The sequence below is a fragment of the Onychostruthus taczanowskii genome, unplaced genomic scaffold (genome assembly GCF_017590055.1).
Source record: "Onychostruthus taczanowskii isolate IOZ18803 unplaced genomic scaffold, ASM1759005v1 scaffold106, whole genome shotgun sequence".
Classification (NCBI taxonomy): Eukaryota; Metazoa; Chordata; class Aves; order Passeriformes; family Passeridae; genus Onychostruthus; species Onychostruthus taczanowskii.
Genome location: NW_024497186.1, coordinates 491,386 through 511,150, shown reverse-complemented (window position 1 = coordinate 511,150; position 19,765 = coordinate 491,386). Strand labels below are relative to the sequence as shown.

General features: G+C 57.3%; 1 protein-coding gene across 1 annotated transcript in view; it reads left to right on the top strand.

Annotated features, from left to right (window-relative positions):
* The first annotated feature begins 19 nt into the window (after positions 1-19).
* Positions 20-19,765, top strand: part of EFNA2 (ephrin A2) — a 39,204-nt gene continuing 19,458 nt past the window's right edge. Inside the window, exon 1 of the mRNA XM_041416525.1 lies at positions 20-184. Coding sequence (XP_041272459.1) covers positions 63-184 — 122 coding nt within the window. The 5' untranslated portion in view covers positions 20-62. The remainder of the gene's footprint in view (positions 185-19,765) is intronic.

Here is a 19,765-nt window from a genome sequence, read left to right as displayed (position 1 = left end):
CGGCCCCAGGGCCCCGCCGCCCCCTGAAGCGGCCGGAGCCGCGCCCGCCGCCCGCCGGGACGATGGTGCGCTGCGGGGCGGCCGCGCTGCTCGCCGCGCTGCTCGGCGTCTGCGTCTGGACCGACGAGACCGGGAAAGTTATCTCGGACCGGTTCGCCGTCTACTGGAACCGGAGCAATCCCAGGTGAGGCGGGGGGCGGCGGGGGCGGCCTCGGCGCCCGAGTTCCAGTCGGTGTTTTCCCCGCGTATACAAACCCGCCGAGCGCCCGCTGCCGCTCGGTGACAGCGGCCGCCGCCGCCCGTGGCGGGTCGGGCCCCCCTCGAGCCCCCGGTGGGGTCCGGTGAACGGGATGGGCGGCCCCGGGGAGGGGGGTGGTCCCCGGGGCTCCCTCCCCCACGAAAGTTCCCGCGGGGCCCCGGGCGGAGCGTCCCCGGGGGCTGCGGCAGCGCCGGGAGCATCGCCGGGCGCGGGGCGCGTTCCCGGGGGCGGCGGGGGCTGCGGCTCGGCCCCCCCGGCCCCTCTGCGCCCAACTTCGGGGAAGTTCAAGTTCCTCCCCCCGCCACCCCGTCTCCCCACGGTCCCTCTCCGGGGATGAAGGTTCTGCGAAAAAACCCCGAAATCCGCCCAAAGCGGCGGCTGCGGCTGCGGGGGAGTCGGAAAGAACGATTTGGGGGGGAAATGGTAAAACGGGCCTGAGGGGGGCACGGGGCGTGTGGAGCTGGGGATGGCCGGCCCTGCTGCTCCCGGGTCATTCCCATCCTGGAAGTGCAATCCCCATAGTTGGCTTCGTTTCCTGACTCCAGTTGGAATTTCAATTTTTTCCTGTGTGTTTTTTCCCCACCAAGTGTTTTTTCTTTGGGGGCAAGAGTTTTGTTTCTGTCGTATTTCTTTGTTTATGATTTTGAGGAACCCAAAACTGCTGGTGAGTTGGAAGCGGGAGGAATTCTGCTCTGGGAATGCTCAGGTGGTTGGGACCCTTGGGACCCCCTGCTCTCCCTGTTGGGGACACTCTTTGGGGTCTGTTTGTGGGGATTCCTGTAAAAACAAACACCAGCCATCAAATCCCCGTTTCCCCCAAAATTCCTCAAAGTTCTCCCAAGCCTGGCAGTGTCTGTGAGTGGTGAGGGACGAGCTTGGCGGGCGCAGCCCCTGTGACCCCCGGCTTTGGGCTGTCCTGTTTTCTGGGTCACGCAGGGGGTTCTTTGTCCCCCTCAATCCCTGTGTGACAAGTGGCCTTGTGGGGCACGGCGTGGCCTGGTCCTTGTCCCCAGGGCTGCCAGGGACGTGAGGCAGCTCCTCCAGCTCCGGGTGCCCCATCCCCTGCTGCCATCCACGAGGGGACCCTCGGTGCCACCTCCTCTCCCTCGATGACACCAGTGCAGCTGGGTAAAGTTCCTGGCGGTGTTTCGGCGCTGGGACGTGCACGGGGCCAAGGACCCTCAGCAGCACCTGGTGTCCATCCAACCTCCACACGTCCCTTTGCGGGGACCCACCCGTGCCCCTCTGTCTGCCCCAAAACTGGGGCGAGCCCGTCCCTTTGTGCCTTGGTGGTGGTTCCTTGGCGGTGGTGCCTGCGTCGTGGGCCGCCTGCGGTGCATATGGATTTTATTATCTCCCTCACATTTTTGTGGGGGATTGTAAGAGCCAGGGAACTATATTTTTTTTTCCTAATTTTTTTTTTTTTTTTTTGCCCATTGCGAAGTTTTTGATTTCAGCTCTTGGTGCTCCCCCCCCATGCTCCCACACTTTGTATTTTTTTTCTCCCAAATGCCAAACATGTGTGAGGTGTGTCTCCCCCCCAGTCCAACTCTGACATCCTGGAAATGAGGGTGGTTGGGGCGGTGGCTGGGATTTGGCACCCAAAGGCTCCCATGGCTGGGATTTGGCGCCCAAAGGTTCTGACGTTCGGGGTTTGGCACCCAGGGGTTCCTGGGGATGGGATTTGGCACCCAGGGGTGCCGACAGTGGTGCCAAGAGCCAAAAGCAGCCCCTTGGCCGCTGGTGACGGGCGTCCCGGGACCCAGCACCGGTGATGGCGCCGGCTCCATCCCCTTCGCCCCCTCGTAGAAGCCGCCGAGAATTTCTCCTCGAAAAATCCACGGTGGATCATTATCCCATATATATTTATACATTTCTAAATCTGCTGTTGGCAGGGAAAATATTTTCGAGGAGGGGGGGAAAATAAAAATGGAGTGGAGGGAAGCGCGAGGGGCTGGGAGGGGAGAGCAGACAATGGCTGGTGGGTTCAGCAGGCACGTCCGCAGCGCCTGGCTCCGGGATGTGACCCAAATTTCCCCAATGTGGGAGCGCCCCGTGTCGCCAGCGCTCCCCGCCTGCGCTTTCGGCTCTCGGAATTCGAGGCAATTTATTAGGGGTTGCAAAGATTGAAATTGCCATTGAGTTTCCTGCTTATTCCCTTTTTGAACCCAGCGGTGGGTTTATTTTTTCTCTGGAGTTACTACAAGACCGCCTCTTTCTTAAAAATGAAGAAAAAAATGTATTTCTCTGTGTTCTGGTCGCTTGTTTTCATTCTTTCATCCCCCCACCAACACCTCATTTAGTAAGGGGGAAATAAAAAGGGGTTTAAAAAAAAAGGGGGAAAAGACCCAAGGTTAAAATGTCCTGTTTGAACCCACAGACCTTCTCTGCCGCTAAATATTTTTCCTCAGGTTTATACAGCAATCTATATTTTATAAAAGACAGGAATAAATCTCATGGTCGATATGATTTGCCCAGATTAGAATAATTCTATATTTCATAATTGGGGCTAAATTAAAAATAAGTGGTACCTCGGGATGCTGCAATTTCCCTGTTCTGGGGAGAGATTTAACCAGTCGCTGTGGATTTACAAGGTTTATTTTTATTTTTAAATGATTTTGTAAGGATGCGCTAGGAAAACGTTTGGCTGGATGGAACTCCTGGCTTATCCAGGAAAAAAAATGAAGGATGATGAAGGTAGAATTATATAATAATGGGCAGTTTTGTTACCATGTGGAAGTGTGGGTTTTTGCTCCGTGGCACGTACAGGCGCTGCCGATGGTCGCTCTCCGGGTGTGGATCTGTTGGCCATGGCTGGGCCGGTCATGGGTGGATCCATTGGTCTTGTCCAGGGTGATGTGCCCGTGGATGGGACCTTGGGGCTCCTCCCTGGTCTGGCACCGTGGGCAGGGGTCTGGCACTGCGGGCAGGGGTCTGCCACGACACCCAGGGCTCTTCCCGCCGTCACTCCGTGTTTTCTGGCTGGTGGTGCAGGAGCCCCTCACCCGTAGGATTCCAGGGTGGATTTTCCTTGGGGCCAACCAGCTGGATTTGGGTGTGCTGGAGTGTCCAGCATCACCAGTGGGTTGGGTGTCCAGTTTTTGCCCCCATTACCCCCCACCACCGCAGTGGGTTTAGGGTGAACGTCTCGGCACGCGGCACCGTGCGACAAAAAATCAGGGATCTGGGAAAACCTCTATGCTATGGGGGAAAGGGTCTGTGGGAAGGAGTGACCTGTCCTCAGAAGGTCCCCAGGCCTGTGATCCTAACCCATGGTCTCGTGGCCATGCTGGAAACCCCTGGGAGGCAAAGGAAGGATGAAGGGTTTGGGATTTGTTGCCGTCCCCCGCTCTGCCGACAGCCGGGTGACGGGCAGGGAATCATCATTCCTGAATGCTGGTCGGTGTTCCTGCAGCAATCCCGTGGTCACTGCGTGTGCCTGGATCCATGGCAGGAATGTGCAGAGTGACAGGGGTTCTCCTCCCTCCGTTCATGGCACAGATCCCCGGGACCGGGCGGGATCGTGCCCGTGGCCTGGTTTAACGTCGAGGTCACGGCGCTGCCTCCGAACCGTTCTTTTGCTGATTTCTGTATTATTTTTCGGTGTGGTTTGTGAGCACAGCTGGGATTTCTGTTCTGCTCCTCTGCACTCCCCAATCCCAGGATCGAGAACCAGAGAAATGGTTTCTGGCTGGGGGATTTACAGAGCCAGGTGATGCTCAGGGCCAGCGGTGATGGCAGAGCAGGACTTTAGGGGGGAAAGGTGCCTCTGCCACAGTAGCGGTGGAGTTGAGGTGAGTGGGGCACATCTTGGAGGTGATTTCGATCATGTTCCCAATCCCATTGGATTTTGTTCCCCTTTTTCCTGCATTCCCATCCCCTAGAGCTGCAGCCCTGGCGCCTGCCGGTCGCTGGTGCTTTGTCCAAGAGGCTGGAGCACGGTGGCCGTGGCCAGGAAAGCCGTGGCTGTGACCCACTGACCACCCAAGCCAGGGCCAACTTGCCCACCTGTGTCACGAGGGGCTGTGGCCAGACCGCTGGCGGCTGCATGTCCCACTTCTCCATCAAGGGAGTGAAGAGGATGCCACATCTGTTTTTTCCAGGGGAATTTGGTGCTGCAGAGGGGTGGCTGAGTGAGAGGGCTCAGCTTGGGCGATCCCACCCATGTCTCCATGTTGGGCTGGATCCCAAAACCTCTGTGTCCTGCTTTGGTTGAGACTTTTGGGGTCACCCTCACTGCTACATATCCCCAGTTCTCTGTGTCTCCCCTCCCTGCTCCTGTGAACATCATACTGGGGCCCACATCAGCCCCTGAAAGAAACATGCCCTGTTTCCCCCTTTTAGTGATTTAATGTGGATTTTCACCCTGGCACTCGGGTTGTTCCTGTACCACCATCAGCCCGAGGCCCCTCTCCGTGTGTTTGGGTGTGCCAGCGCTCGGCCTCGTCCTGTGCAATTCCTGCTCTTTTAGTTTTCCTCCTTCTGTTCTCCCTTTGTGCCGAGATCACTCCCAGCCCTTCCCACCCCTCTTTTCCAGCCCGTTAAGCCGTGTTAGCAATTCCTCACCAGCCCAGGGCTGCGGCGAGTGGTTAATGGAGAGCAGACACCACCGGGCCGGCGTCGCTGACAGGATTCTCTCTCCGTGCCCGTCTCCGTCTCCGCCTGTCCCTTTCCAGGGACCGCAATTACATTCCCTGCTGGTTGCACATTTGGTATCCAAATGCCGGCCATGCGCCGCATCCTAATGCGAGGATGGGCTGGGGGCGTGCGGAGCTGCAGGAGGGTCACACGGTGCCCAGAATCCCCCCTGGATCCCAGGGTGTCCTGGTCGGGGGGGACACGCAGAGGGTGGGCAGTGGGAACAGTCCAGGGGGTGAGAGATGCCCTCGGGTACCTTGGAAAGCTTTGGAAGTGCTGCTGTGTAAAGAAGGACACTTGTGTTTATATACATGTAGATTTATATATATTTACATGCAAATATGTTTATATCTATTATATAAATTATCTGTTTATTTACATATGTGGGTGTTTATTCACACACACACCCCCCCCACATAAATACACTTTGCACACACAAATAATCCAATGCCAAAACCTCCCCTGTCTGGCAATGCTGTGCCACCCCTGTGTGACATTCCCCTGGAATTCCTACCTGGGGGCTCCAGGATCTTTCTGGCTGTGGGTTTACCTGGCTCCAGGGCTGTCTGGCTGTGTCCATCCCAGTGCCACATCAGGAGCTGGCTGGAGCCATACCTGCCTGTGCCTGACAAGGTTCAGCTGCTGGGTTGGCTGGAAAATTGCAGCAATTGTTCCTTAAATAGCTCCTCGTTCCTGATGGTGACAATTTCGGTTCTTTTGTGTTAGATATTAATCGTGATTTCTGAGGCTCCGTTTCGATCCAAGCTGGTTTTCCCCACTTGGGGCAGAGATCCTGCCCCACTTCCTTGGATTTAATGGGATTTATGGAAGGTGAGCAGCTCGGAGCACTGTTATCTGCAGCCCCTAAGAGGTGTTTCAGTTCCTTTTCCCCCTTTGCCATGACCCAATGCTCATCCCGACGTCCGATCGCTTCCCTCTGCTTGGAGATCCATCCCAAAAACGGGACCGGGCCCTGTTTGGTCTCTACAAATCCAGGAGGAAGCACCGTGCTTCCAAGGCTGGATTATGGCTGGGAATCAAGATCTTGGAGCTCTTTCCCAGTCCAAGCGATTCCATGATTCTCCAGAGCTGCCGAAGTGTTGGTGTTAGCCGGCGGCCACTTTGGCCTTTGCCAGATGAATTCCAGAGGCATTTTTCAAGCCCTCCCCAAAACCAGGGCTGTGTTTAGGGCTATCTGTGGTTCCAAACTCTTTGCCACCAGCTCAGCCCTTCTGGATTTGGGGACCCCATGGCTGTTCCCACCGACTGGCCAGGAGCCGTGTTGGGGAAATGGCGCCCATGGGGTGTGGGATGCGCCGGGGCTGGTTTGATCCCGGCAGGAAAAGGGATGGAAAAGCAGGAAGGGACGAAACTGAGAGCAGGGCAGTCGGATGGAGCCCGTCCGGCAGCACCAGCCGTGTCCCTGCTCCATCCTGGCTTGTTCCCGGGTGGTCGCAGTGTTGTTATTTATTTATTTCTCCTCCCTCTTTCCCCCTTGGCTTGTTGCTGCCGCTGTGCCTGGGCTGCTAAAGAGCTTCCCATTGTTCCGGAGCTAATTACCTCCTAATGAGGCTCCCGGCTCAAAAGAGCGGAGCGGGGGCTGTGAGGGGATGTGAGTGAGCTGTGCTGGGAGGGGGTGAGGGCAGGGCTGGGGTCACCACCGGGGTCACCCGATGGATTCAGCTGTGCTGCCCGACGGTGTGAACTGGGGCTGGTGCTGGGGAGATCCACGGCCATGGAGCTGCCAGCCTGAAGCTTCATCCTAAAGGGCGGCTGGGAAGTGGTTTTGCAAAAATTTTCCTGTTGAGCCCCAAACCCGTGGAGAAATCAAAGCCCTGTGGATTTTGGCAAGGTGGGATGGTGTTGGTGCTCGGAGCCTCGGAGCATTCCCAGCATTTCCCTTGGTGTGACACCTCCCTGCCAGCCCTGTCTGGGACAGGTGTCACCTTTAGGACACATCCTTCATTTTGAGCTGGGATAATGGGAGACAGATTCAGAAACAGGGATTTAAATTTTTTTTTTTTTAATTCCTCCCCTTTTAAATTTTTCCCCTCTTCCCATGTTTGCTTCCCAAGGCCCAGCGGAGCAGCGAGTGATGCTGCTGCTGGGAGAGGAACGGCCACAGGGCTGAACCTGTCCTGATGGGGCTGTGCTATGGTGGGATACACACGTGCTGTGGTGGGATCCTTTGGGATACACCTGCGCTGGGGTGGGATCCCATGGGATAAACTTATGACACGGGTGGGATCCTGTGGGATACATCCCTACGCTCCCTCAGCGCATCACCTCTTCCTGACCTCCCAGTTTTCCTCTTTCCTTGATGTTTCCAGCTTCTCTGGCCATGTTTTGTGGATTTTCCCGTTTTCATACACACGTGCTGTGGTGGGATCCTTTGGGATACATCTGCGCTGGGGTGGGATCCCATGGGATAAACTTATGACACGGGTGGGATCCTGTGGGATACATCCCTACGCTCCCTCAGCGCATCACCTCTTCCTGACCTCCCAGTTTTCCTTTTTCCTTGATGTTTCCAGCTTCTCCGGCCATGTTTTGTGGGATTTTCCCGTTTTTCCTGCAGCTGTGAACCTCCAAGCACACGCGTGTGTCTGTGCAAATGCCGGAGCTCCCCGTGCTTGGGATCCCATGGGATAAACTTATGACACGGGTGGGATCCTGTGGGATACATCCCTACGCTCCCTCAGCGCATCACCTCTTCCTGACCTCCCAGTTTTCCTCTTTCCTTGATGTTTCCAGCTTCTCTGGCCATGTTTTGTGGATTTTCCCGTTTTCCCTGCAGCTGTGAACCTCCAAGCACACGCGTGTGTCTGTGCAAACGCCAGAGCTCTCCGTGCCGGGTCAATCCCACCAAACACCATCCCGGTGCTGGACCCGGAGCCACGGCTCCCTGTGGGTGCCAGTACCGGTATTCCCACCCCTGGTATTCCCACCACCAGTATTCCCATCCCTGATATTCCCACCACTGGTATTCCCACCACCAGTGTTCCTAACACCAGTATTCCCACCCCTGGTATTCCCACTGCGCTGCCGAAGCGTTCCCAGGATCCGCAGAGTTTTACACCATCACTCTTTTTTTTTTTGTTCGACTCCAGGAATGGACTTTTTGTTTCAGCTCCTTCTCCACCAGCCCCGAAGCCCCCCAGGAATCCAACTCTGGATTTCGGATCTTTTGTCCAAACCCAAACCTCTCTCGGCTTCAATTCCCAGCGCCGCTGACTTTGGGAAAAAAGGGGGATAAATGGCTATGGGGTTTTTAATGACTGGGAATGGGGAAGCCCCATTCCATCCCCAGCTTCCTCCTCCCACCACATCCCCATTGCCTCCTCCATCTATTTCCTTGGCGTTTGGCTGAATTTCCCTGGAAATATTTTGCTGTTTTCCCCAATGCAACCAAGTTTTGCCGGATTTTTCTTTTTCTATCTGCAGAAGAGGAGGAATTATCCGTCTCGGTTTATTTTTCCTTGAACATTACACGGGAGCAAAACTCACCCATGTGCTGGGAAAGAGATAAAGTGTTTAGACAGCAAATACAAATATTCCAGAGCACTCAGCCCAGCTACAGCTCTTCCTGCCAGGATTCCGGATTCCGTGCCATGTCTTCCAGGGGGGTTTTATTTAGACTGTCTTTTTTTTTTATTATTATTTATCAAAAACCCTATTTATATTTTCAGTAAAATAAAATCAGCCTGACCCTGTAGAGAACTCGAGAAATCCCAATTCTTTCCTTTTCCAATCCTGTTTCCACTGAGGAAAGAAAGCCCCTGGACCTCGTGCCCTGCACAAAATTCAAGCGCGACGGGATTATTTCAGCGGCTGAGTTTCTCTGCAGGTGCTGGGACGGTGTCGGCTCCGTGTGTCCCCGCCAAAAATTGGGATGCAGGGAAGCTCCTGCAGAGGTTGGATGGAGCTGGGGCCCCCAAGGTCTTCCCATGGAATTTTTTTGGGGGGCACAGGCTCTTTATGCCGCAGGTTCTGACTGTATATGGAACACTCAAAAAGGGGTGTTTTATTTTGATTTTATTTTAATATTCAGTGATGGATGGGCTTCCGCTGCTCCTCAGGAACATCCCGGTCTCCCATCAATGTCCCAGCCCCACTGGGCACCCTGCGGGTGTCACTGTCACCCGGGTGCCGGGCGCGGGTGCCGTCAGGAGCTGAGGAAGCTCTTTCCCAGCCAGCTCGATAATCCCAATTATTATCTGGATTCTCGATCAGGGTTGCTTATTAAACTTGGCACCGCTGGCTTTGCCGTTCCGGCCGCCTGCCTCAGCAGAGGGATTTATCTCCTGCCGACGCGGGAAGGAAATTGAGTGGAAAAACGCGGGGCAGAGCCCCCCGGGACGGCGGGGAGGGCCGGGGGTACCCGGCTTCCGAAGGGTTGGGAGATGCTGGCACAGCCCCGGCGGCGCCGGATCGCAGAGCGGTGCCGGGCTGGGTTGGCCGAGCTGCCTGGGCCGTGTCCGAGTGTCCGTGTGTCCGTTTCCATCCCTCCATCCCCACCCTGTGCTGGCGAAGCCGCCCTGTTTTGGGATGGGCGTTTTTATTCCAAGGTTATTTTGGAATGGTTGGTGCTTTTATATAATACAACAGCCGTTATTTTCCCTTTTCCCTGAAATCTAAAGGACCTTTTGTCAGCCGTTCTACCCCTTCACCTTAAGAATATCAGCTTTTTCCATATCCAGGTCTTTCCGCTGGAATTCTACAAACCTTCCTGGTTTGCTCACCGACCCCTTCTTCTTACATTGTGCCCAAAAATTGTGTTTTATTTTTACCCAGCACTGCACTGGGGCTGCCTGAGTCAGGGCTGATGTGCTGACCCTTCTAATGGGGCTTTTCCAAATTTCACCCAATTCTCAGCACCGACCGAGCAGGGCATCGAGGGGAGTGGGGTGGGAGGTGGGAGAGATGCTGCTGGGAAAAGATTCTCTCTGGAGCGTTTCCCTCCCTCCTGGTGTTCGGATGTTTCAATTTTCCCATTGCTCTGTTCTGCATTTTCCTTCTTTTCCACCATTTTTCTGCATTTTAAAAAACGTGTACAAATCCTGTAACTGGAATTCTCTCTCTTTGTGTGTCTGGCCGCTCTCTCGCCCCTGGGTGAGCTCCTGGGATCCACATTTTAGGGTGAGGACTCTCCCCCGTCCCCTCCCCATGCTGCTGCTGGGTCAGCTGCAAAATCCTTTATTTGGGAAATTACTGTTATCCTGAACCTTGCAAGGTTCTTCCCTCAGGAACAGTCTCATGCTCCAGGGCTTGGTGTCGATCTTGCGAATGCTCCAGGCTCTCTCCTTGGTTTTTTCAAGATCTTTCATGCTGGGTGGTTGGGAGAATCTGCTGCTCTCTGGCTCTGGCTGAGAGACTCGGGATGGAGCCGTGGCCCTGCCGGGCTGTGCCTGTGACTGTCCCATTGCTGGAGAACCGCCGTCGGGTACGCCACCGGCACGCGGGAATTCTGGCACCTGCCCTGGCTGTAAATGCTGGTCAAAATGGTGCTCCTGTGTAGTTTCCAAGCCTGTCTGAAATAGAAATGGCTTCTGGCTCCGAGCTCCATCCACGTCTCCGTTGGATCACCACAGGGTCGCGGGGATTGGTTTGGCCAGAGCCGCGCGGGTGCCGAGTCCTGTGGAACACCAGCATCATGTGCCCCGCCACGGCCCTGGAATTGCTTCTGACCCTTTGAGGTGGGATTTAAGGCTAAATTGGCAGAGTTGGAAGCAGGTTTGGGAACAGGGATTGCTTTTGCAGGATGTGTGCTCTGGAGGAAGCATCCAGCCCAACCAGTGCCGGCCTTCCTAACGCGCATTGCCGCGAGCGACCTTCAGCTCGGACCAGCTCCTGGCTTTCCCTGCCTGCTCTTCCTGGCATTCCCAGCTTTCCCCTCTCTGTGATGGGTCCTGGGGTCAGTGGACCTCAGTTCCAGCCACCCAACCGCTGCCTCTCCTGGCTCGTCCTGCTGCCATCTGCAGTTTTCCATTGTTCCTTGGCTTTTCCCGACATTGGGATGCAGAGTGCTGGCAGCGAGGGAATGTCCGGGGCCCAGTGTCACAGCTGGGATATGGACTCCAGGAAAATCTGGACTCCATTTCAAAGCTGAGTAATGATAATCATAAATCATAGTGTTGTCTTTTATGATAGAAAGCTTTGGATCAGGAGCAGGGATTGTCGTCCTGCAAGCTGGGGGTGATCCTGGATCCGGCTTCCAGCTCATTAGCTGGAGACAAATGGCTTCTCCCTCCCCCAGCCTCAGTTTCTCCGTGGGTAAGGTGAGGATTGCTGCCAGGGGCTAAATTAGGGAATTAATGTTGGTAGAGTGATTGAGAGATGGAGAAGGACATGGCTCTCACAGCGCCATGTCCTGCTGCACAGCGCGTCCGCCCGCTCCGGGGCTGGATGTGGGAATTTCAGATGGGAGCAGAGATTGGGATGTGCAGTGAAGTCCCTTGTTCATGTCCACAGAGCCCAGGGCTCCATGAGGAGGGACTGGAGCCCCCCAGCTCTTTCCACACTGGTTTGGGATCTGTGTGGTGGCTCACATCTGTGGCTGGTTCCAGTGTACATCCCACATCCAGGTGGTTTGGCAGCGCCAGAGTCCAATTAATTCTGGCCTCTTCCCAGCCTCTTCCCTCACTGCCCCAAAATCCCGGTGTCACCGAGACCCCATTCCCATGGGAGGGAAATCCACCTGGATGGATTTTTGTGACTTTTTAATATTTTTCCTTAAACATTGTAATATTTATTCCACCTTATAAATCACTTCCTTGCTCCAGTTGGAGGGAGGATTTATGGGTGCAGGTGGGAGGAACGCGGCTCTCAAGATCGACCTGCTGGAATGGTTTTGTGGTGATGGTCACAGCAGCAATTCTGGCCAGGGGACAGGGCTCCAGCTGGGAATCCTGCCTGGGGATGTGATGGGAGCAGGGATGGACCCATCTGGGATGGCCTGAGGTTGGCACATCTCTGGTGCCGCTCGGGGTTTTCTCTGTGCTGGAAAGTGGCACCAACAGGTTGGGCCCCAAACCATTGTCTGCTGCTGGGGGACAACTGAAAAAGGGTTTCCAAAGCCTTTTCTAAATCCCTCAAAGGTTTGTTTAAAGCAAGGGCTTGCTTTCCCACTGTGTCACGCTGGGGCCATGGGAATGTCACTGGGGACGCGGGAATGTCGATAGGAGGCTGCTGATGGCGGTACCCCGGGGTGAGGGGCTGGGGGGTCTCAGGGTGTGTGGTGAGGGGATGCTCAGCCCTGGGGATACCCAGCCAGGGCTCTCCCTGCTCCCTGGGGGCCAGGCCAGCTCCGGGGGGGATTTTCCCTGCGCCGGCGCTGCCCGCAGCAGCACAAACGAACCAAGTAATTGGCAACATGGAAATATTTTGTGCTCATTAAGCAGTGGGAAGCGGTGGGTGAGGAAGCGGCGGGTGAGGAATCTGGGTTCTCTGGCGGGGTTCTCCACTGATATCCTCCGGAGCCCTGTTCTCCAGTGGCACTCCCGGTGACCCAGGGTAGGGAGCACGGAGTGGGAGCACCCTGGGATGGGGGGCTGGTGGTGGGAAGGAGGTGAAGGAGCCAGATCCTGACACTGCCCAGCCAGGAGCTCCATGTATTGGGACAATGACAAACCAGGGGAGCAGGGGGATCCAGGCTGCTGTACAGGGACATTTAGGAGAACCCCTCATTTCTCTCAATTCCCATCAATCCCACGGATTAAAACTTGAAACATCAGATGTCAGCGGCTGCCTTGGAGCTCCCCAGCCCCAGCACTGCAGATTCCCAGGAACGACACCAAGGGGAGCCCTGGGGTGGGGGGTCCACATTCCCTCCACTCCCAGCAGGGGAAGCGGGGAGTGATCCCTGAGGATCCTGTCCCTGTTCAGGGGGTCCTGGCAGGGTCCCCCCACCATCCTCAGCCCTGAGCATGTGCTGGCAGTGCCAGGGCCCTGGTGCTGTCCCCAGCACGACGCAGGGAGCCCAGCGGTGCTGCAGGCGGGGGAAGCTTTATGGCTGTAGTTAAAGTGACTTTATGATATTGTATCTGAACAATTGCCGGCTATTATCCGGATCGATGCCGTGGGATTGAGACGCTGGTTGATAACCCAGGCAGGGCTCTAATCGCTTTTAAACCACACGGGGTCGGTGGGGCTTTCCATAAAACCCTTCAGTGGTTTCTGTTTTAACTCCCTGCCCCTGGGTTTGGTGGGATTTTCCCCCAGGATGTCCCTTTGGGGATACGGGTCCTGGTTTGTCCCTCTCCACCCTGCCCTGGGTGGGGGTCAGGATGCTGGGACCTGGCTCAGGATGCTGGAATCCAGCATTCCTGGGCTGCAGGATGCCCAGCACTGCTGGGTCCTGTCCTGCTGAGGAGCGAGGTGCAGATTTTGGGAACCTGTTCCCACCTTTGCCTGGTTTGCAGCGACCTTGGGCAAGTCACGTCACCTCCGTGTGCTTGGTTTTCTGCAGCTGTGAAATGAGGACAATGATACCTTTCCCACCTCGCAGAGGGGTTGGGAGGCTTAATTAGTTAATGTTCGTAAAGTGCTTTGAGGATTAATTAATATTGTGACTCTAATTTTTTCCGATGGCGAAACGCCACTTAAATATCTCCGGGTTGGTTCCTTCCTTCCTGACCCTATAAAGCAAATCCACCCGACAGCATCACTGGTCTCTGCAGGAGCCATGTGGCCCTGTCCCTGCCAGGAGTCACCTCCCCAGTGCTGAACTGGGAGGCACTGGTGGAGGGGCACTGGTACAGGGGTGTCCCAGAGCGTGGGGTGCAGCTCTGCATCCCAGCTCTGCATCCCGGCTCCCTCCCCAGTGTGTCCACCTTGGCCAGGCTTTCCCTGCTAACAGCCATTCCTAGTTTGGGATTAAGCCACTGTCACCTCCTGTGGCACTGCCCGTCCCTGCCCTGCCTGCCTGGGCACCTCTGGCAACCTCGACCTGCTCAGAGGCTTCCATGGGAAACCACCCCCAGCAAATCCCACGCCCTGTGTCCGATCCCATCTGGCATTTTGGGGGCTGCTGGGCTGGGAAGGGGCTGCAGGGCCTGGCTGGGGGGTGGTCAGTCCCTGGTGGGTTGGGGACACTGTGCTGGGCATGATCCAAAGCTCTGGGCAGCACAATCCTGGTTTTCCTGGTGGAGATAAGCCATTGGAAACACACCTGGCAGGCATGGGAGGGCAGTTCCTGTGTCCCCATTCCCGTGTGCCATTTTGGGCAGCTTTGGATTCCTCCAAGGTGGTTTCTCAGCAGTGGCTCTGCTCCCCTGTGCTCTCCTGCCCCGTGTGAGCCCAGAGCAGACAGGGACAGCAGAGGGTCCCCGCGATGGCAGTGCCATCCCCCAGCCCCTTGGGGTGTGAAACCCGGGATTAGCTCAGCTCGGTGCTGGGAAGGTCTCGGGTCAGCACCAGTGGGAGGTTTCCTGCTGGGAGCAGACAAGGGAAGAGCTGAGTGTGTGTCCCAGCTCTGGGTGACCTGAGAGATCCCGGCCTCTGGCTCTGGCACAAACCAGGGGTGTTTGGCCCTGTTGGAGATGTGGGAATTTCGAGAGGGGCTGGTGAAGGGAGCAGGAGGGGGGATGGTCCCAGGCTGGTGGGACACGAGGGACCCCAGGCCTGGAGAACCAGGGACAACAGGAGAATTCCCAATTGTGGAGCGCTGGAGGGAATTGGGAGAGAGGAAGAGGAGGAGGGAGGTCTGGAGGGAGCCACAATCCTCTTCCCTGGAGCTGCTGGGTGGAGCTGGAGGAGGAGGAGTGTCTGGGCCAGGAGAGGATGAGTCAGGAAGGTCCAGCCCTGGCTGATGGCTCCTGGCTCTGTCCCTGGTCAATGGTTCCTGTCCCTGATTGTCACCAAGCTCTGTTGGTGGGAGGAGAGGCACATGCAGGGTCTCAATCCACGGGGTTTGGGACAGACACACCAACATCAGCATCCCCGTGCCTGGACCCTGCTCCATGCTGCTAATGACATCCCTGCAATTAAACTGGAACTAATGCAACGATAAAAATAACCCACTGTCCTTCTGCAGTGCTGCATCCCACAAGCTCAGAGGTGTTTAAAAACCCATTTAATGCCGGATCCTGGGTGTGGGGTGCCCGGGGTGCCCGAGATCTGGGTGGCCACGACTGGGTTTTCCAGCCCTGACCCAGTCCTGGCCTTCTGCAAGGTGTGAACTCCCCCAGTTCCCTCCAGTGCAGAGACTGGTTTACCAACTGCCACGTTTTAAATAATCTAAATTACATGAATATTTTATTTTTCTTCTTTCTAGAGTTGTGGAATTCCCAGGGGTTGGTTTTCATGCTTTTCTCCGTAATGGAGGAGCAGGAACGCATTCTTTTAATGGTAATTGAGATTCTTGCATCCTTGAGGACTTGGGAGCTGGATGGGCTTTAAATAATGGGTAAGGGGAGGAGTTTGGGTTCTGGCTTCTCAGATGGGTTTTTGAGATTTTTAGGTGGTTTCCCTCACTCTTGTGGCAGGGCCAGAAAGCTGCATCCCCATCCCACTGCCCTGGGAACCCTCCCCAAAGCAGGAGATGTCATGAGGTGGTGACAGGGACCTGTGGATGTGGTGTCCTTTGGGAGACCCCTCAGGAGTGGTGTTGGGGGTGACCTGTGTCGTGCACCCCATTGTTGGAGCCACCTGTCAGCCCTTCCCCAACTCATGTGCACCCAGATATTGGAGCTGGGTCCTCCCTTGCTTAGGTTTGGGGTTTTTTATGGCTTTGTTGCCTTCTGACTGGCATGGTGTCCACTCCAGAGAGCACTCATCCTGGTGGGCACCCATCCCTGTTCTCCTGCTGGGAATTCTCGTGGAGTGTGGGAGGGGTGGCTGTCCCTCCTTCACCGTGCATGAAAGCAGGGTGGTTTTTGAAGGGAACGAGCAGGATGAGGATGAGTAGGGGCTGGAGTGTGGCTGTGCCAGCCTGGCTGACCTGTCACTGCGAGTACCCAAACGCCAAGTGCAGGAGCACCACGGCAGAGCTGGCATTGCCACCCCGTCCCCTCCCGAGCTGCCTGGTCCCTCTGCTGCCTGTGCCATGCCGGGGTGGATCCCAGCCCCGCTGGCACCGCTCCATGCTGGCCAGAGCTGGTCCCCAGCAGGGCCTTGCGTGGCGGTGGAAGGGCTGCCGAGATGGGGGAAGGTTTCCGGCTGCTGGGGGAAACATCTGGATCCAATTCCCTCTCCACGTGCAGCAGCCGGGCTGGACCCACTCCTGCCTCACGGCATGCCAGGAGCAGATCTGCTGCAGAGGGGCACGGAGGGTCCCTGTCCTGGCCTTGGGAGCCCCACACCGAGTTCCTAGTGGGATCCCCATCACGGCATCCTTATCCCAGCAGGAGCTCCACCACTGTGCCCTGATCCCACTGGGAGCCCAGCCACTGCACCCTGATCCCAGCAGGAGCTCCACCACTGTGCCCTGATCCCACTGGGAGCCCAGCCACATTGGAGCTGGGTCCTCCCTTGCTTAGGTTTGGGGTTTTTTATGGCTTTGTTGCCTTCTGACTGGCATGGTGTCCACTCCAGAGAGCACTCATCCTGGTGGGCACCCATCCCTGTTCTCCTGCCGGGAATTCTCGTGGAGTGTGGGAGGGCTGGCTGTCCCTCCTTCACTGTGCATGAAAGCAGGGTGGTTTTTGAAGGGAACGAGCAGGATGAGGATGAGTAGGGGCTGGAGTGTGGCTGTGCCAGCCTGGCTGACCTGTCACTGCGAGTACCCAAACGCCAAGTGCAGGAGCACCACGGCAGAGCTGGCATTGCCACCCCGTCCCCTCCCGAGCTGCCTGGTCCCTCTGCTGCCTGTGCCATGCCGGGGTGGATCCCAGCCCCGCTGGCACCGCTCCATGCTGGCCAGAGCTGGTCCCCAGCAGGGCCTTGCGTGGCGGTGGAAGGGCTGCCGAGATGGGGGAAGGTTTCCGGCTGCTGGGGGAAACATCTGGATCCAATTCCCTCTCCACGTGCAGCAGCCGGGCTGGACCCACTCCTGCCTCACGGCATGCCAGGAGCAGATCTGCTGCAGAGGGGCACGGAGGGTCCCTGTCCTGGCCTTGGGAGCCCCACACCGAGTTCCTAGTGGGATCCCCAGCACGGCATCCTTATCCCAGCAGGAGCTCCACCACTGTGCCCTGATCCCACTGGGAGCCCAGCCACTGCACCCTGATCCCAGCAGGAGCTCCACCACTGTGCCCTGATCCCACTGGGAGCCCAGCCACTGCACCCTGATCCCAGCAGGAACCCCAGCACTGCACCCTGATCCCAGCAGGAGCATCACCACTGCATCCTCATCCCAGTGGGAACCCCACCACTGCACCCTGATCCCAGTAGAAGCCCGGCCACTGCACCCAGATCCCAGCAGGAGCCCCACCACTGCACCTTGATCCCAGCAGGAACACCACCACTGCATTCTCATCCCAGCAGGAGCCCCAGCACTGCATCTCCATCCCACTGGGAACCCCACCACTGTGCCCTGATCCCAGCAGGAATCCCACATCTGCACCATGATCCCAGTGGGGTTCCCCACCACTGCACCCTGATCCCAGCAGGACCCCCACCACTGCACCCCCCTCCCCGTGGCACCCCTACCACCCTGCCCTGGAGCTCCCCATGTCCCGCTGCCACCTCTGGGGGCTGCCGGTGCCCGTCCCCAGCGTGCTGCCACCCCGGGCGGGGGCGGGGGGAGCTGCTGCCCGCCGTGCCTTTTGTCAGCCTCAGAGAAGTTGACCTTGAAGCGCGCTGGCAGAGCCCTGCAGCTTAATCGTGTTAGAGGTGTCTGACTGCGGCTCGCGCGGCTCTACCTGAGCGGCATCAGCAAGGGGGACGCGGCGGGCTCGCCGCCCCGGCTCAATAATTGATGCGTTTTTCTCAGCTCCCCCTTCCGTGAAAGGAAACCCAAGTGCTGGGTGGATGGCAGGGCTGGGAGGATGGCAGGGCTGGGAGGATGGCAGGATCAAGAGGATGGCAGGATGGCAGTAATTGGGGTGGAGGATGGAGGATTGGGATAGGAATAGGGGGATGGCAGTGCTGGGAGGGTGGCAGTGCGGGGAGGGTGGCAGTGCTGGGAGGATGGTAAGATTTGGGAGGATGGCAGTGCTGGGAGGATGGCAAGATTTGGAAGGATGGCAGTGCTGGAAGGGTGGCAGTGCTGGGAGGATGGCAGGGCTGGGAGGATGGCAGGATCAAGAGGATGGCAGTAATTGGGATGGAGGATGGAGGACACGCGGCGGGCTCGCCGCCCCGGCTCAATAATTGATGCGTTTTTCTCAGCTCCCCCTTCCGTGAAAGGAAACCCAAGTGCTGGGTGGATGGCAGGGCTGGGAGGATGGCAGGATCAAGAGGATGGCAGGATGGCAGTAATTGGGGTGGAGGATGGAGGATTGGGATAGGAATAGGGGGATGGCAGTGCTGGGAGGATGGTAAGATTTGGGAGGATGGCAGTTCTGGGAGGGTGGCAATGCTGGGAGGATGGCAGTGCTGGGAGGGTGGCAGTGCGGGGAGGGTGGCAGTGCTGGGAGGATGGTAAGATTTGGGAGGATGGCAGTGCTGGGAAGGTGGTGGGATAGGGAGGATGGCAGGAATAGCAGGATGGAAGTATTGGAAGGATGGCAGGAGCAGGAGGATGGCAGTGGCAGTGACATGGGATGGGAGTGGGAGTGGTGAGGGGCTGGGTTCTGTGTGGATGCTCCAGGATGCCATTCTGGGGTCACCCCGCTGTGGATGGGAATGTGCCAAGGGTACTCTGTGGTCATGGGGACACACGTGGAGGTGGGAGCAGCCCCTTGGGTGCCCTCCTGCTCTGCTTATCTTCCTCCCCATGAGAAGACGCCAGGCACCACATTCCACCCGCTTTTTTTAGGAATCTGCAGAAACCCTCACGCTCTGCATTCTCATGGAAGCACTGAGCAACCTCACACCCAGCATCTCCCTTTTCCTGTGAGCACCTCCTGCCCCAGAGCCTGGCACAGCCCCCTTGGTGCCCCCACTACAGCCCCCTGGGCCTCCCCTGCTCCCACCTGGATCCCCTTCACCCTCGGTGACCCTGGACCCCTGTTGGGGACACTGGCCCTGGGTGCCCCCCAGCTCAGCCCCTTCACATTGTTTTGCTTCCATACAACCCTTTCCTCCCTGCCTCCCCCTTTTTCCCCCCTTTCCCCTCTTAGCCAAGCGCACAGGGAAGGGGAGAGATTTTAACCTTCTGCCTGGAACCAATTAAAAAGGTCTTTCCACAGAGACGAAAGTGCTCGTGCACCTTTGTGTGCTGTGAGCGGGGGGAAGAAAGCAGAGGCGGCCTTTGAAGGGGGGATGAGGTCCCTCCGCTGGGACCCCTCCGGGCTTTCAAAGCCTGCGTTATTTCTTTATTTTTAAATAGCCAAATTAAAGTGCCTCCCGCTTCCTCCCCTCCCCGTTTGTGCGGCAGCACGTGGCCCCCACCAGCTGCGAGGGGGGCTGCGGGCACGGCTGGTCCCATTCAGGGTGTTCTGGGCACCAGGGGGGCTCAGGGCATGGCCCTAAACCCACCCGGGACCCCCGGGGATGGGGCAGAGCATCCCTCCTTCCTGCAGAGATGCTGGCAGGGTGGTGCTGAGAGGGTTCTGGCTGAGTCAGGGGGGGCACACTGGACCCCAGACCAGGGCAGCCCCTCGTCTCAGGGCAGCCCCTCACTCACCCGGGGCAGCCCCTGACTCACCTCAGCACAGCCCCATGACCAGAACAACCTCAGTGCAGTCACCCAGGGCAGCCCTCCCTCACCCAGCAGAGCCCCCCTGACCCATTCCAGCCCCCCCTCGCCGCCCCTTGAACTCAACCAGCCGAACGCATGAGTGGGTTTCTTCAAAGACCCCCCCCCAAAGCCCTGTGCCCCCCCTC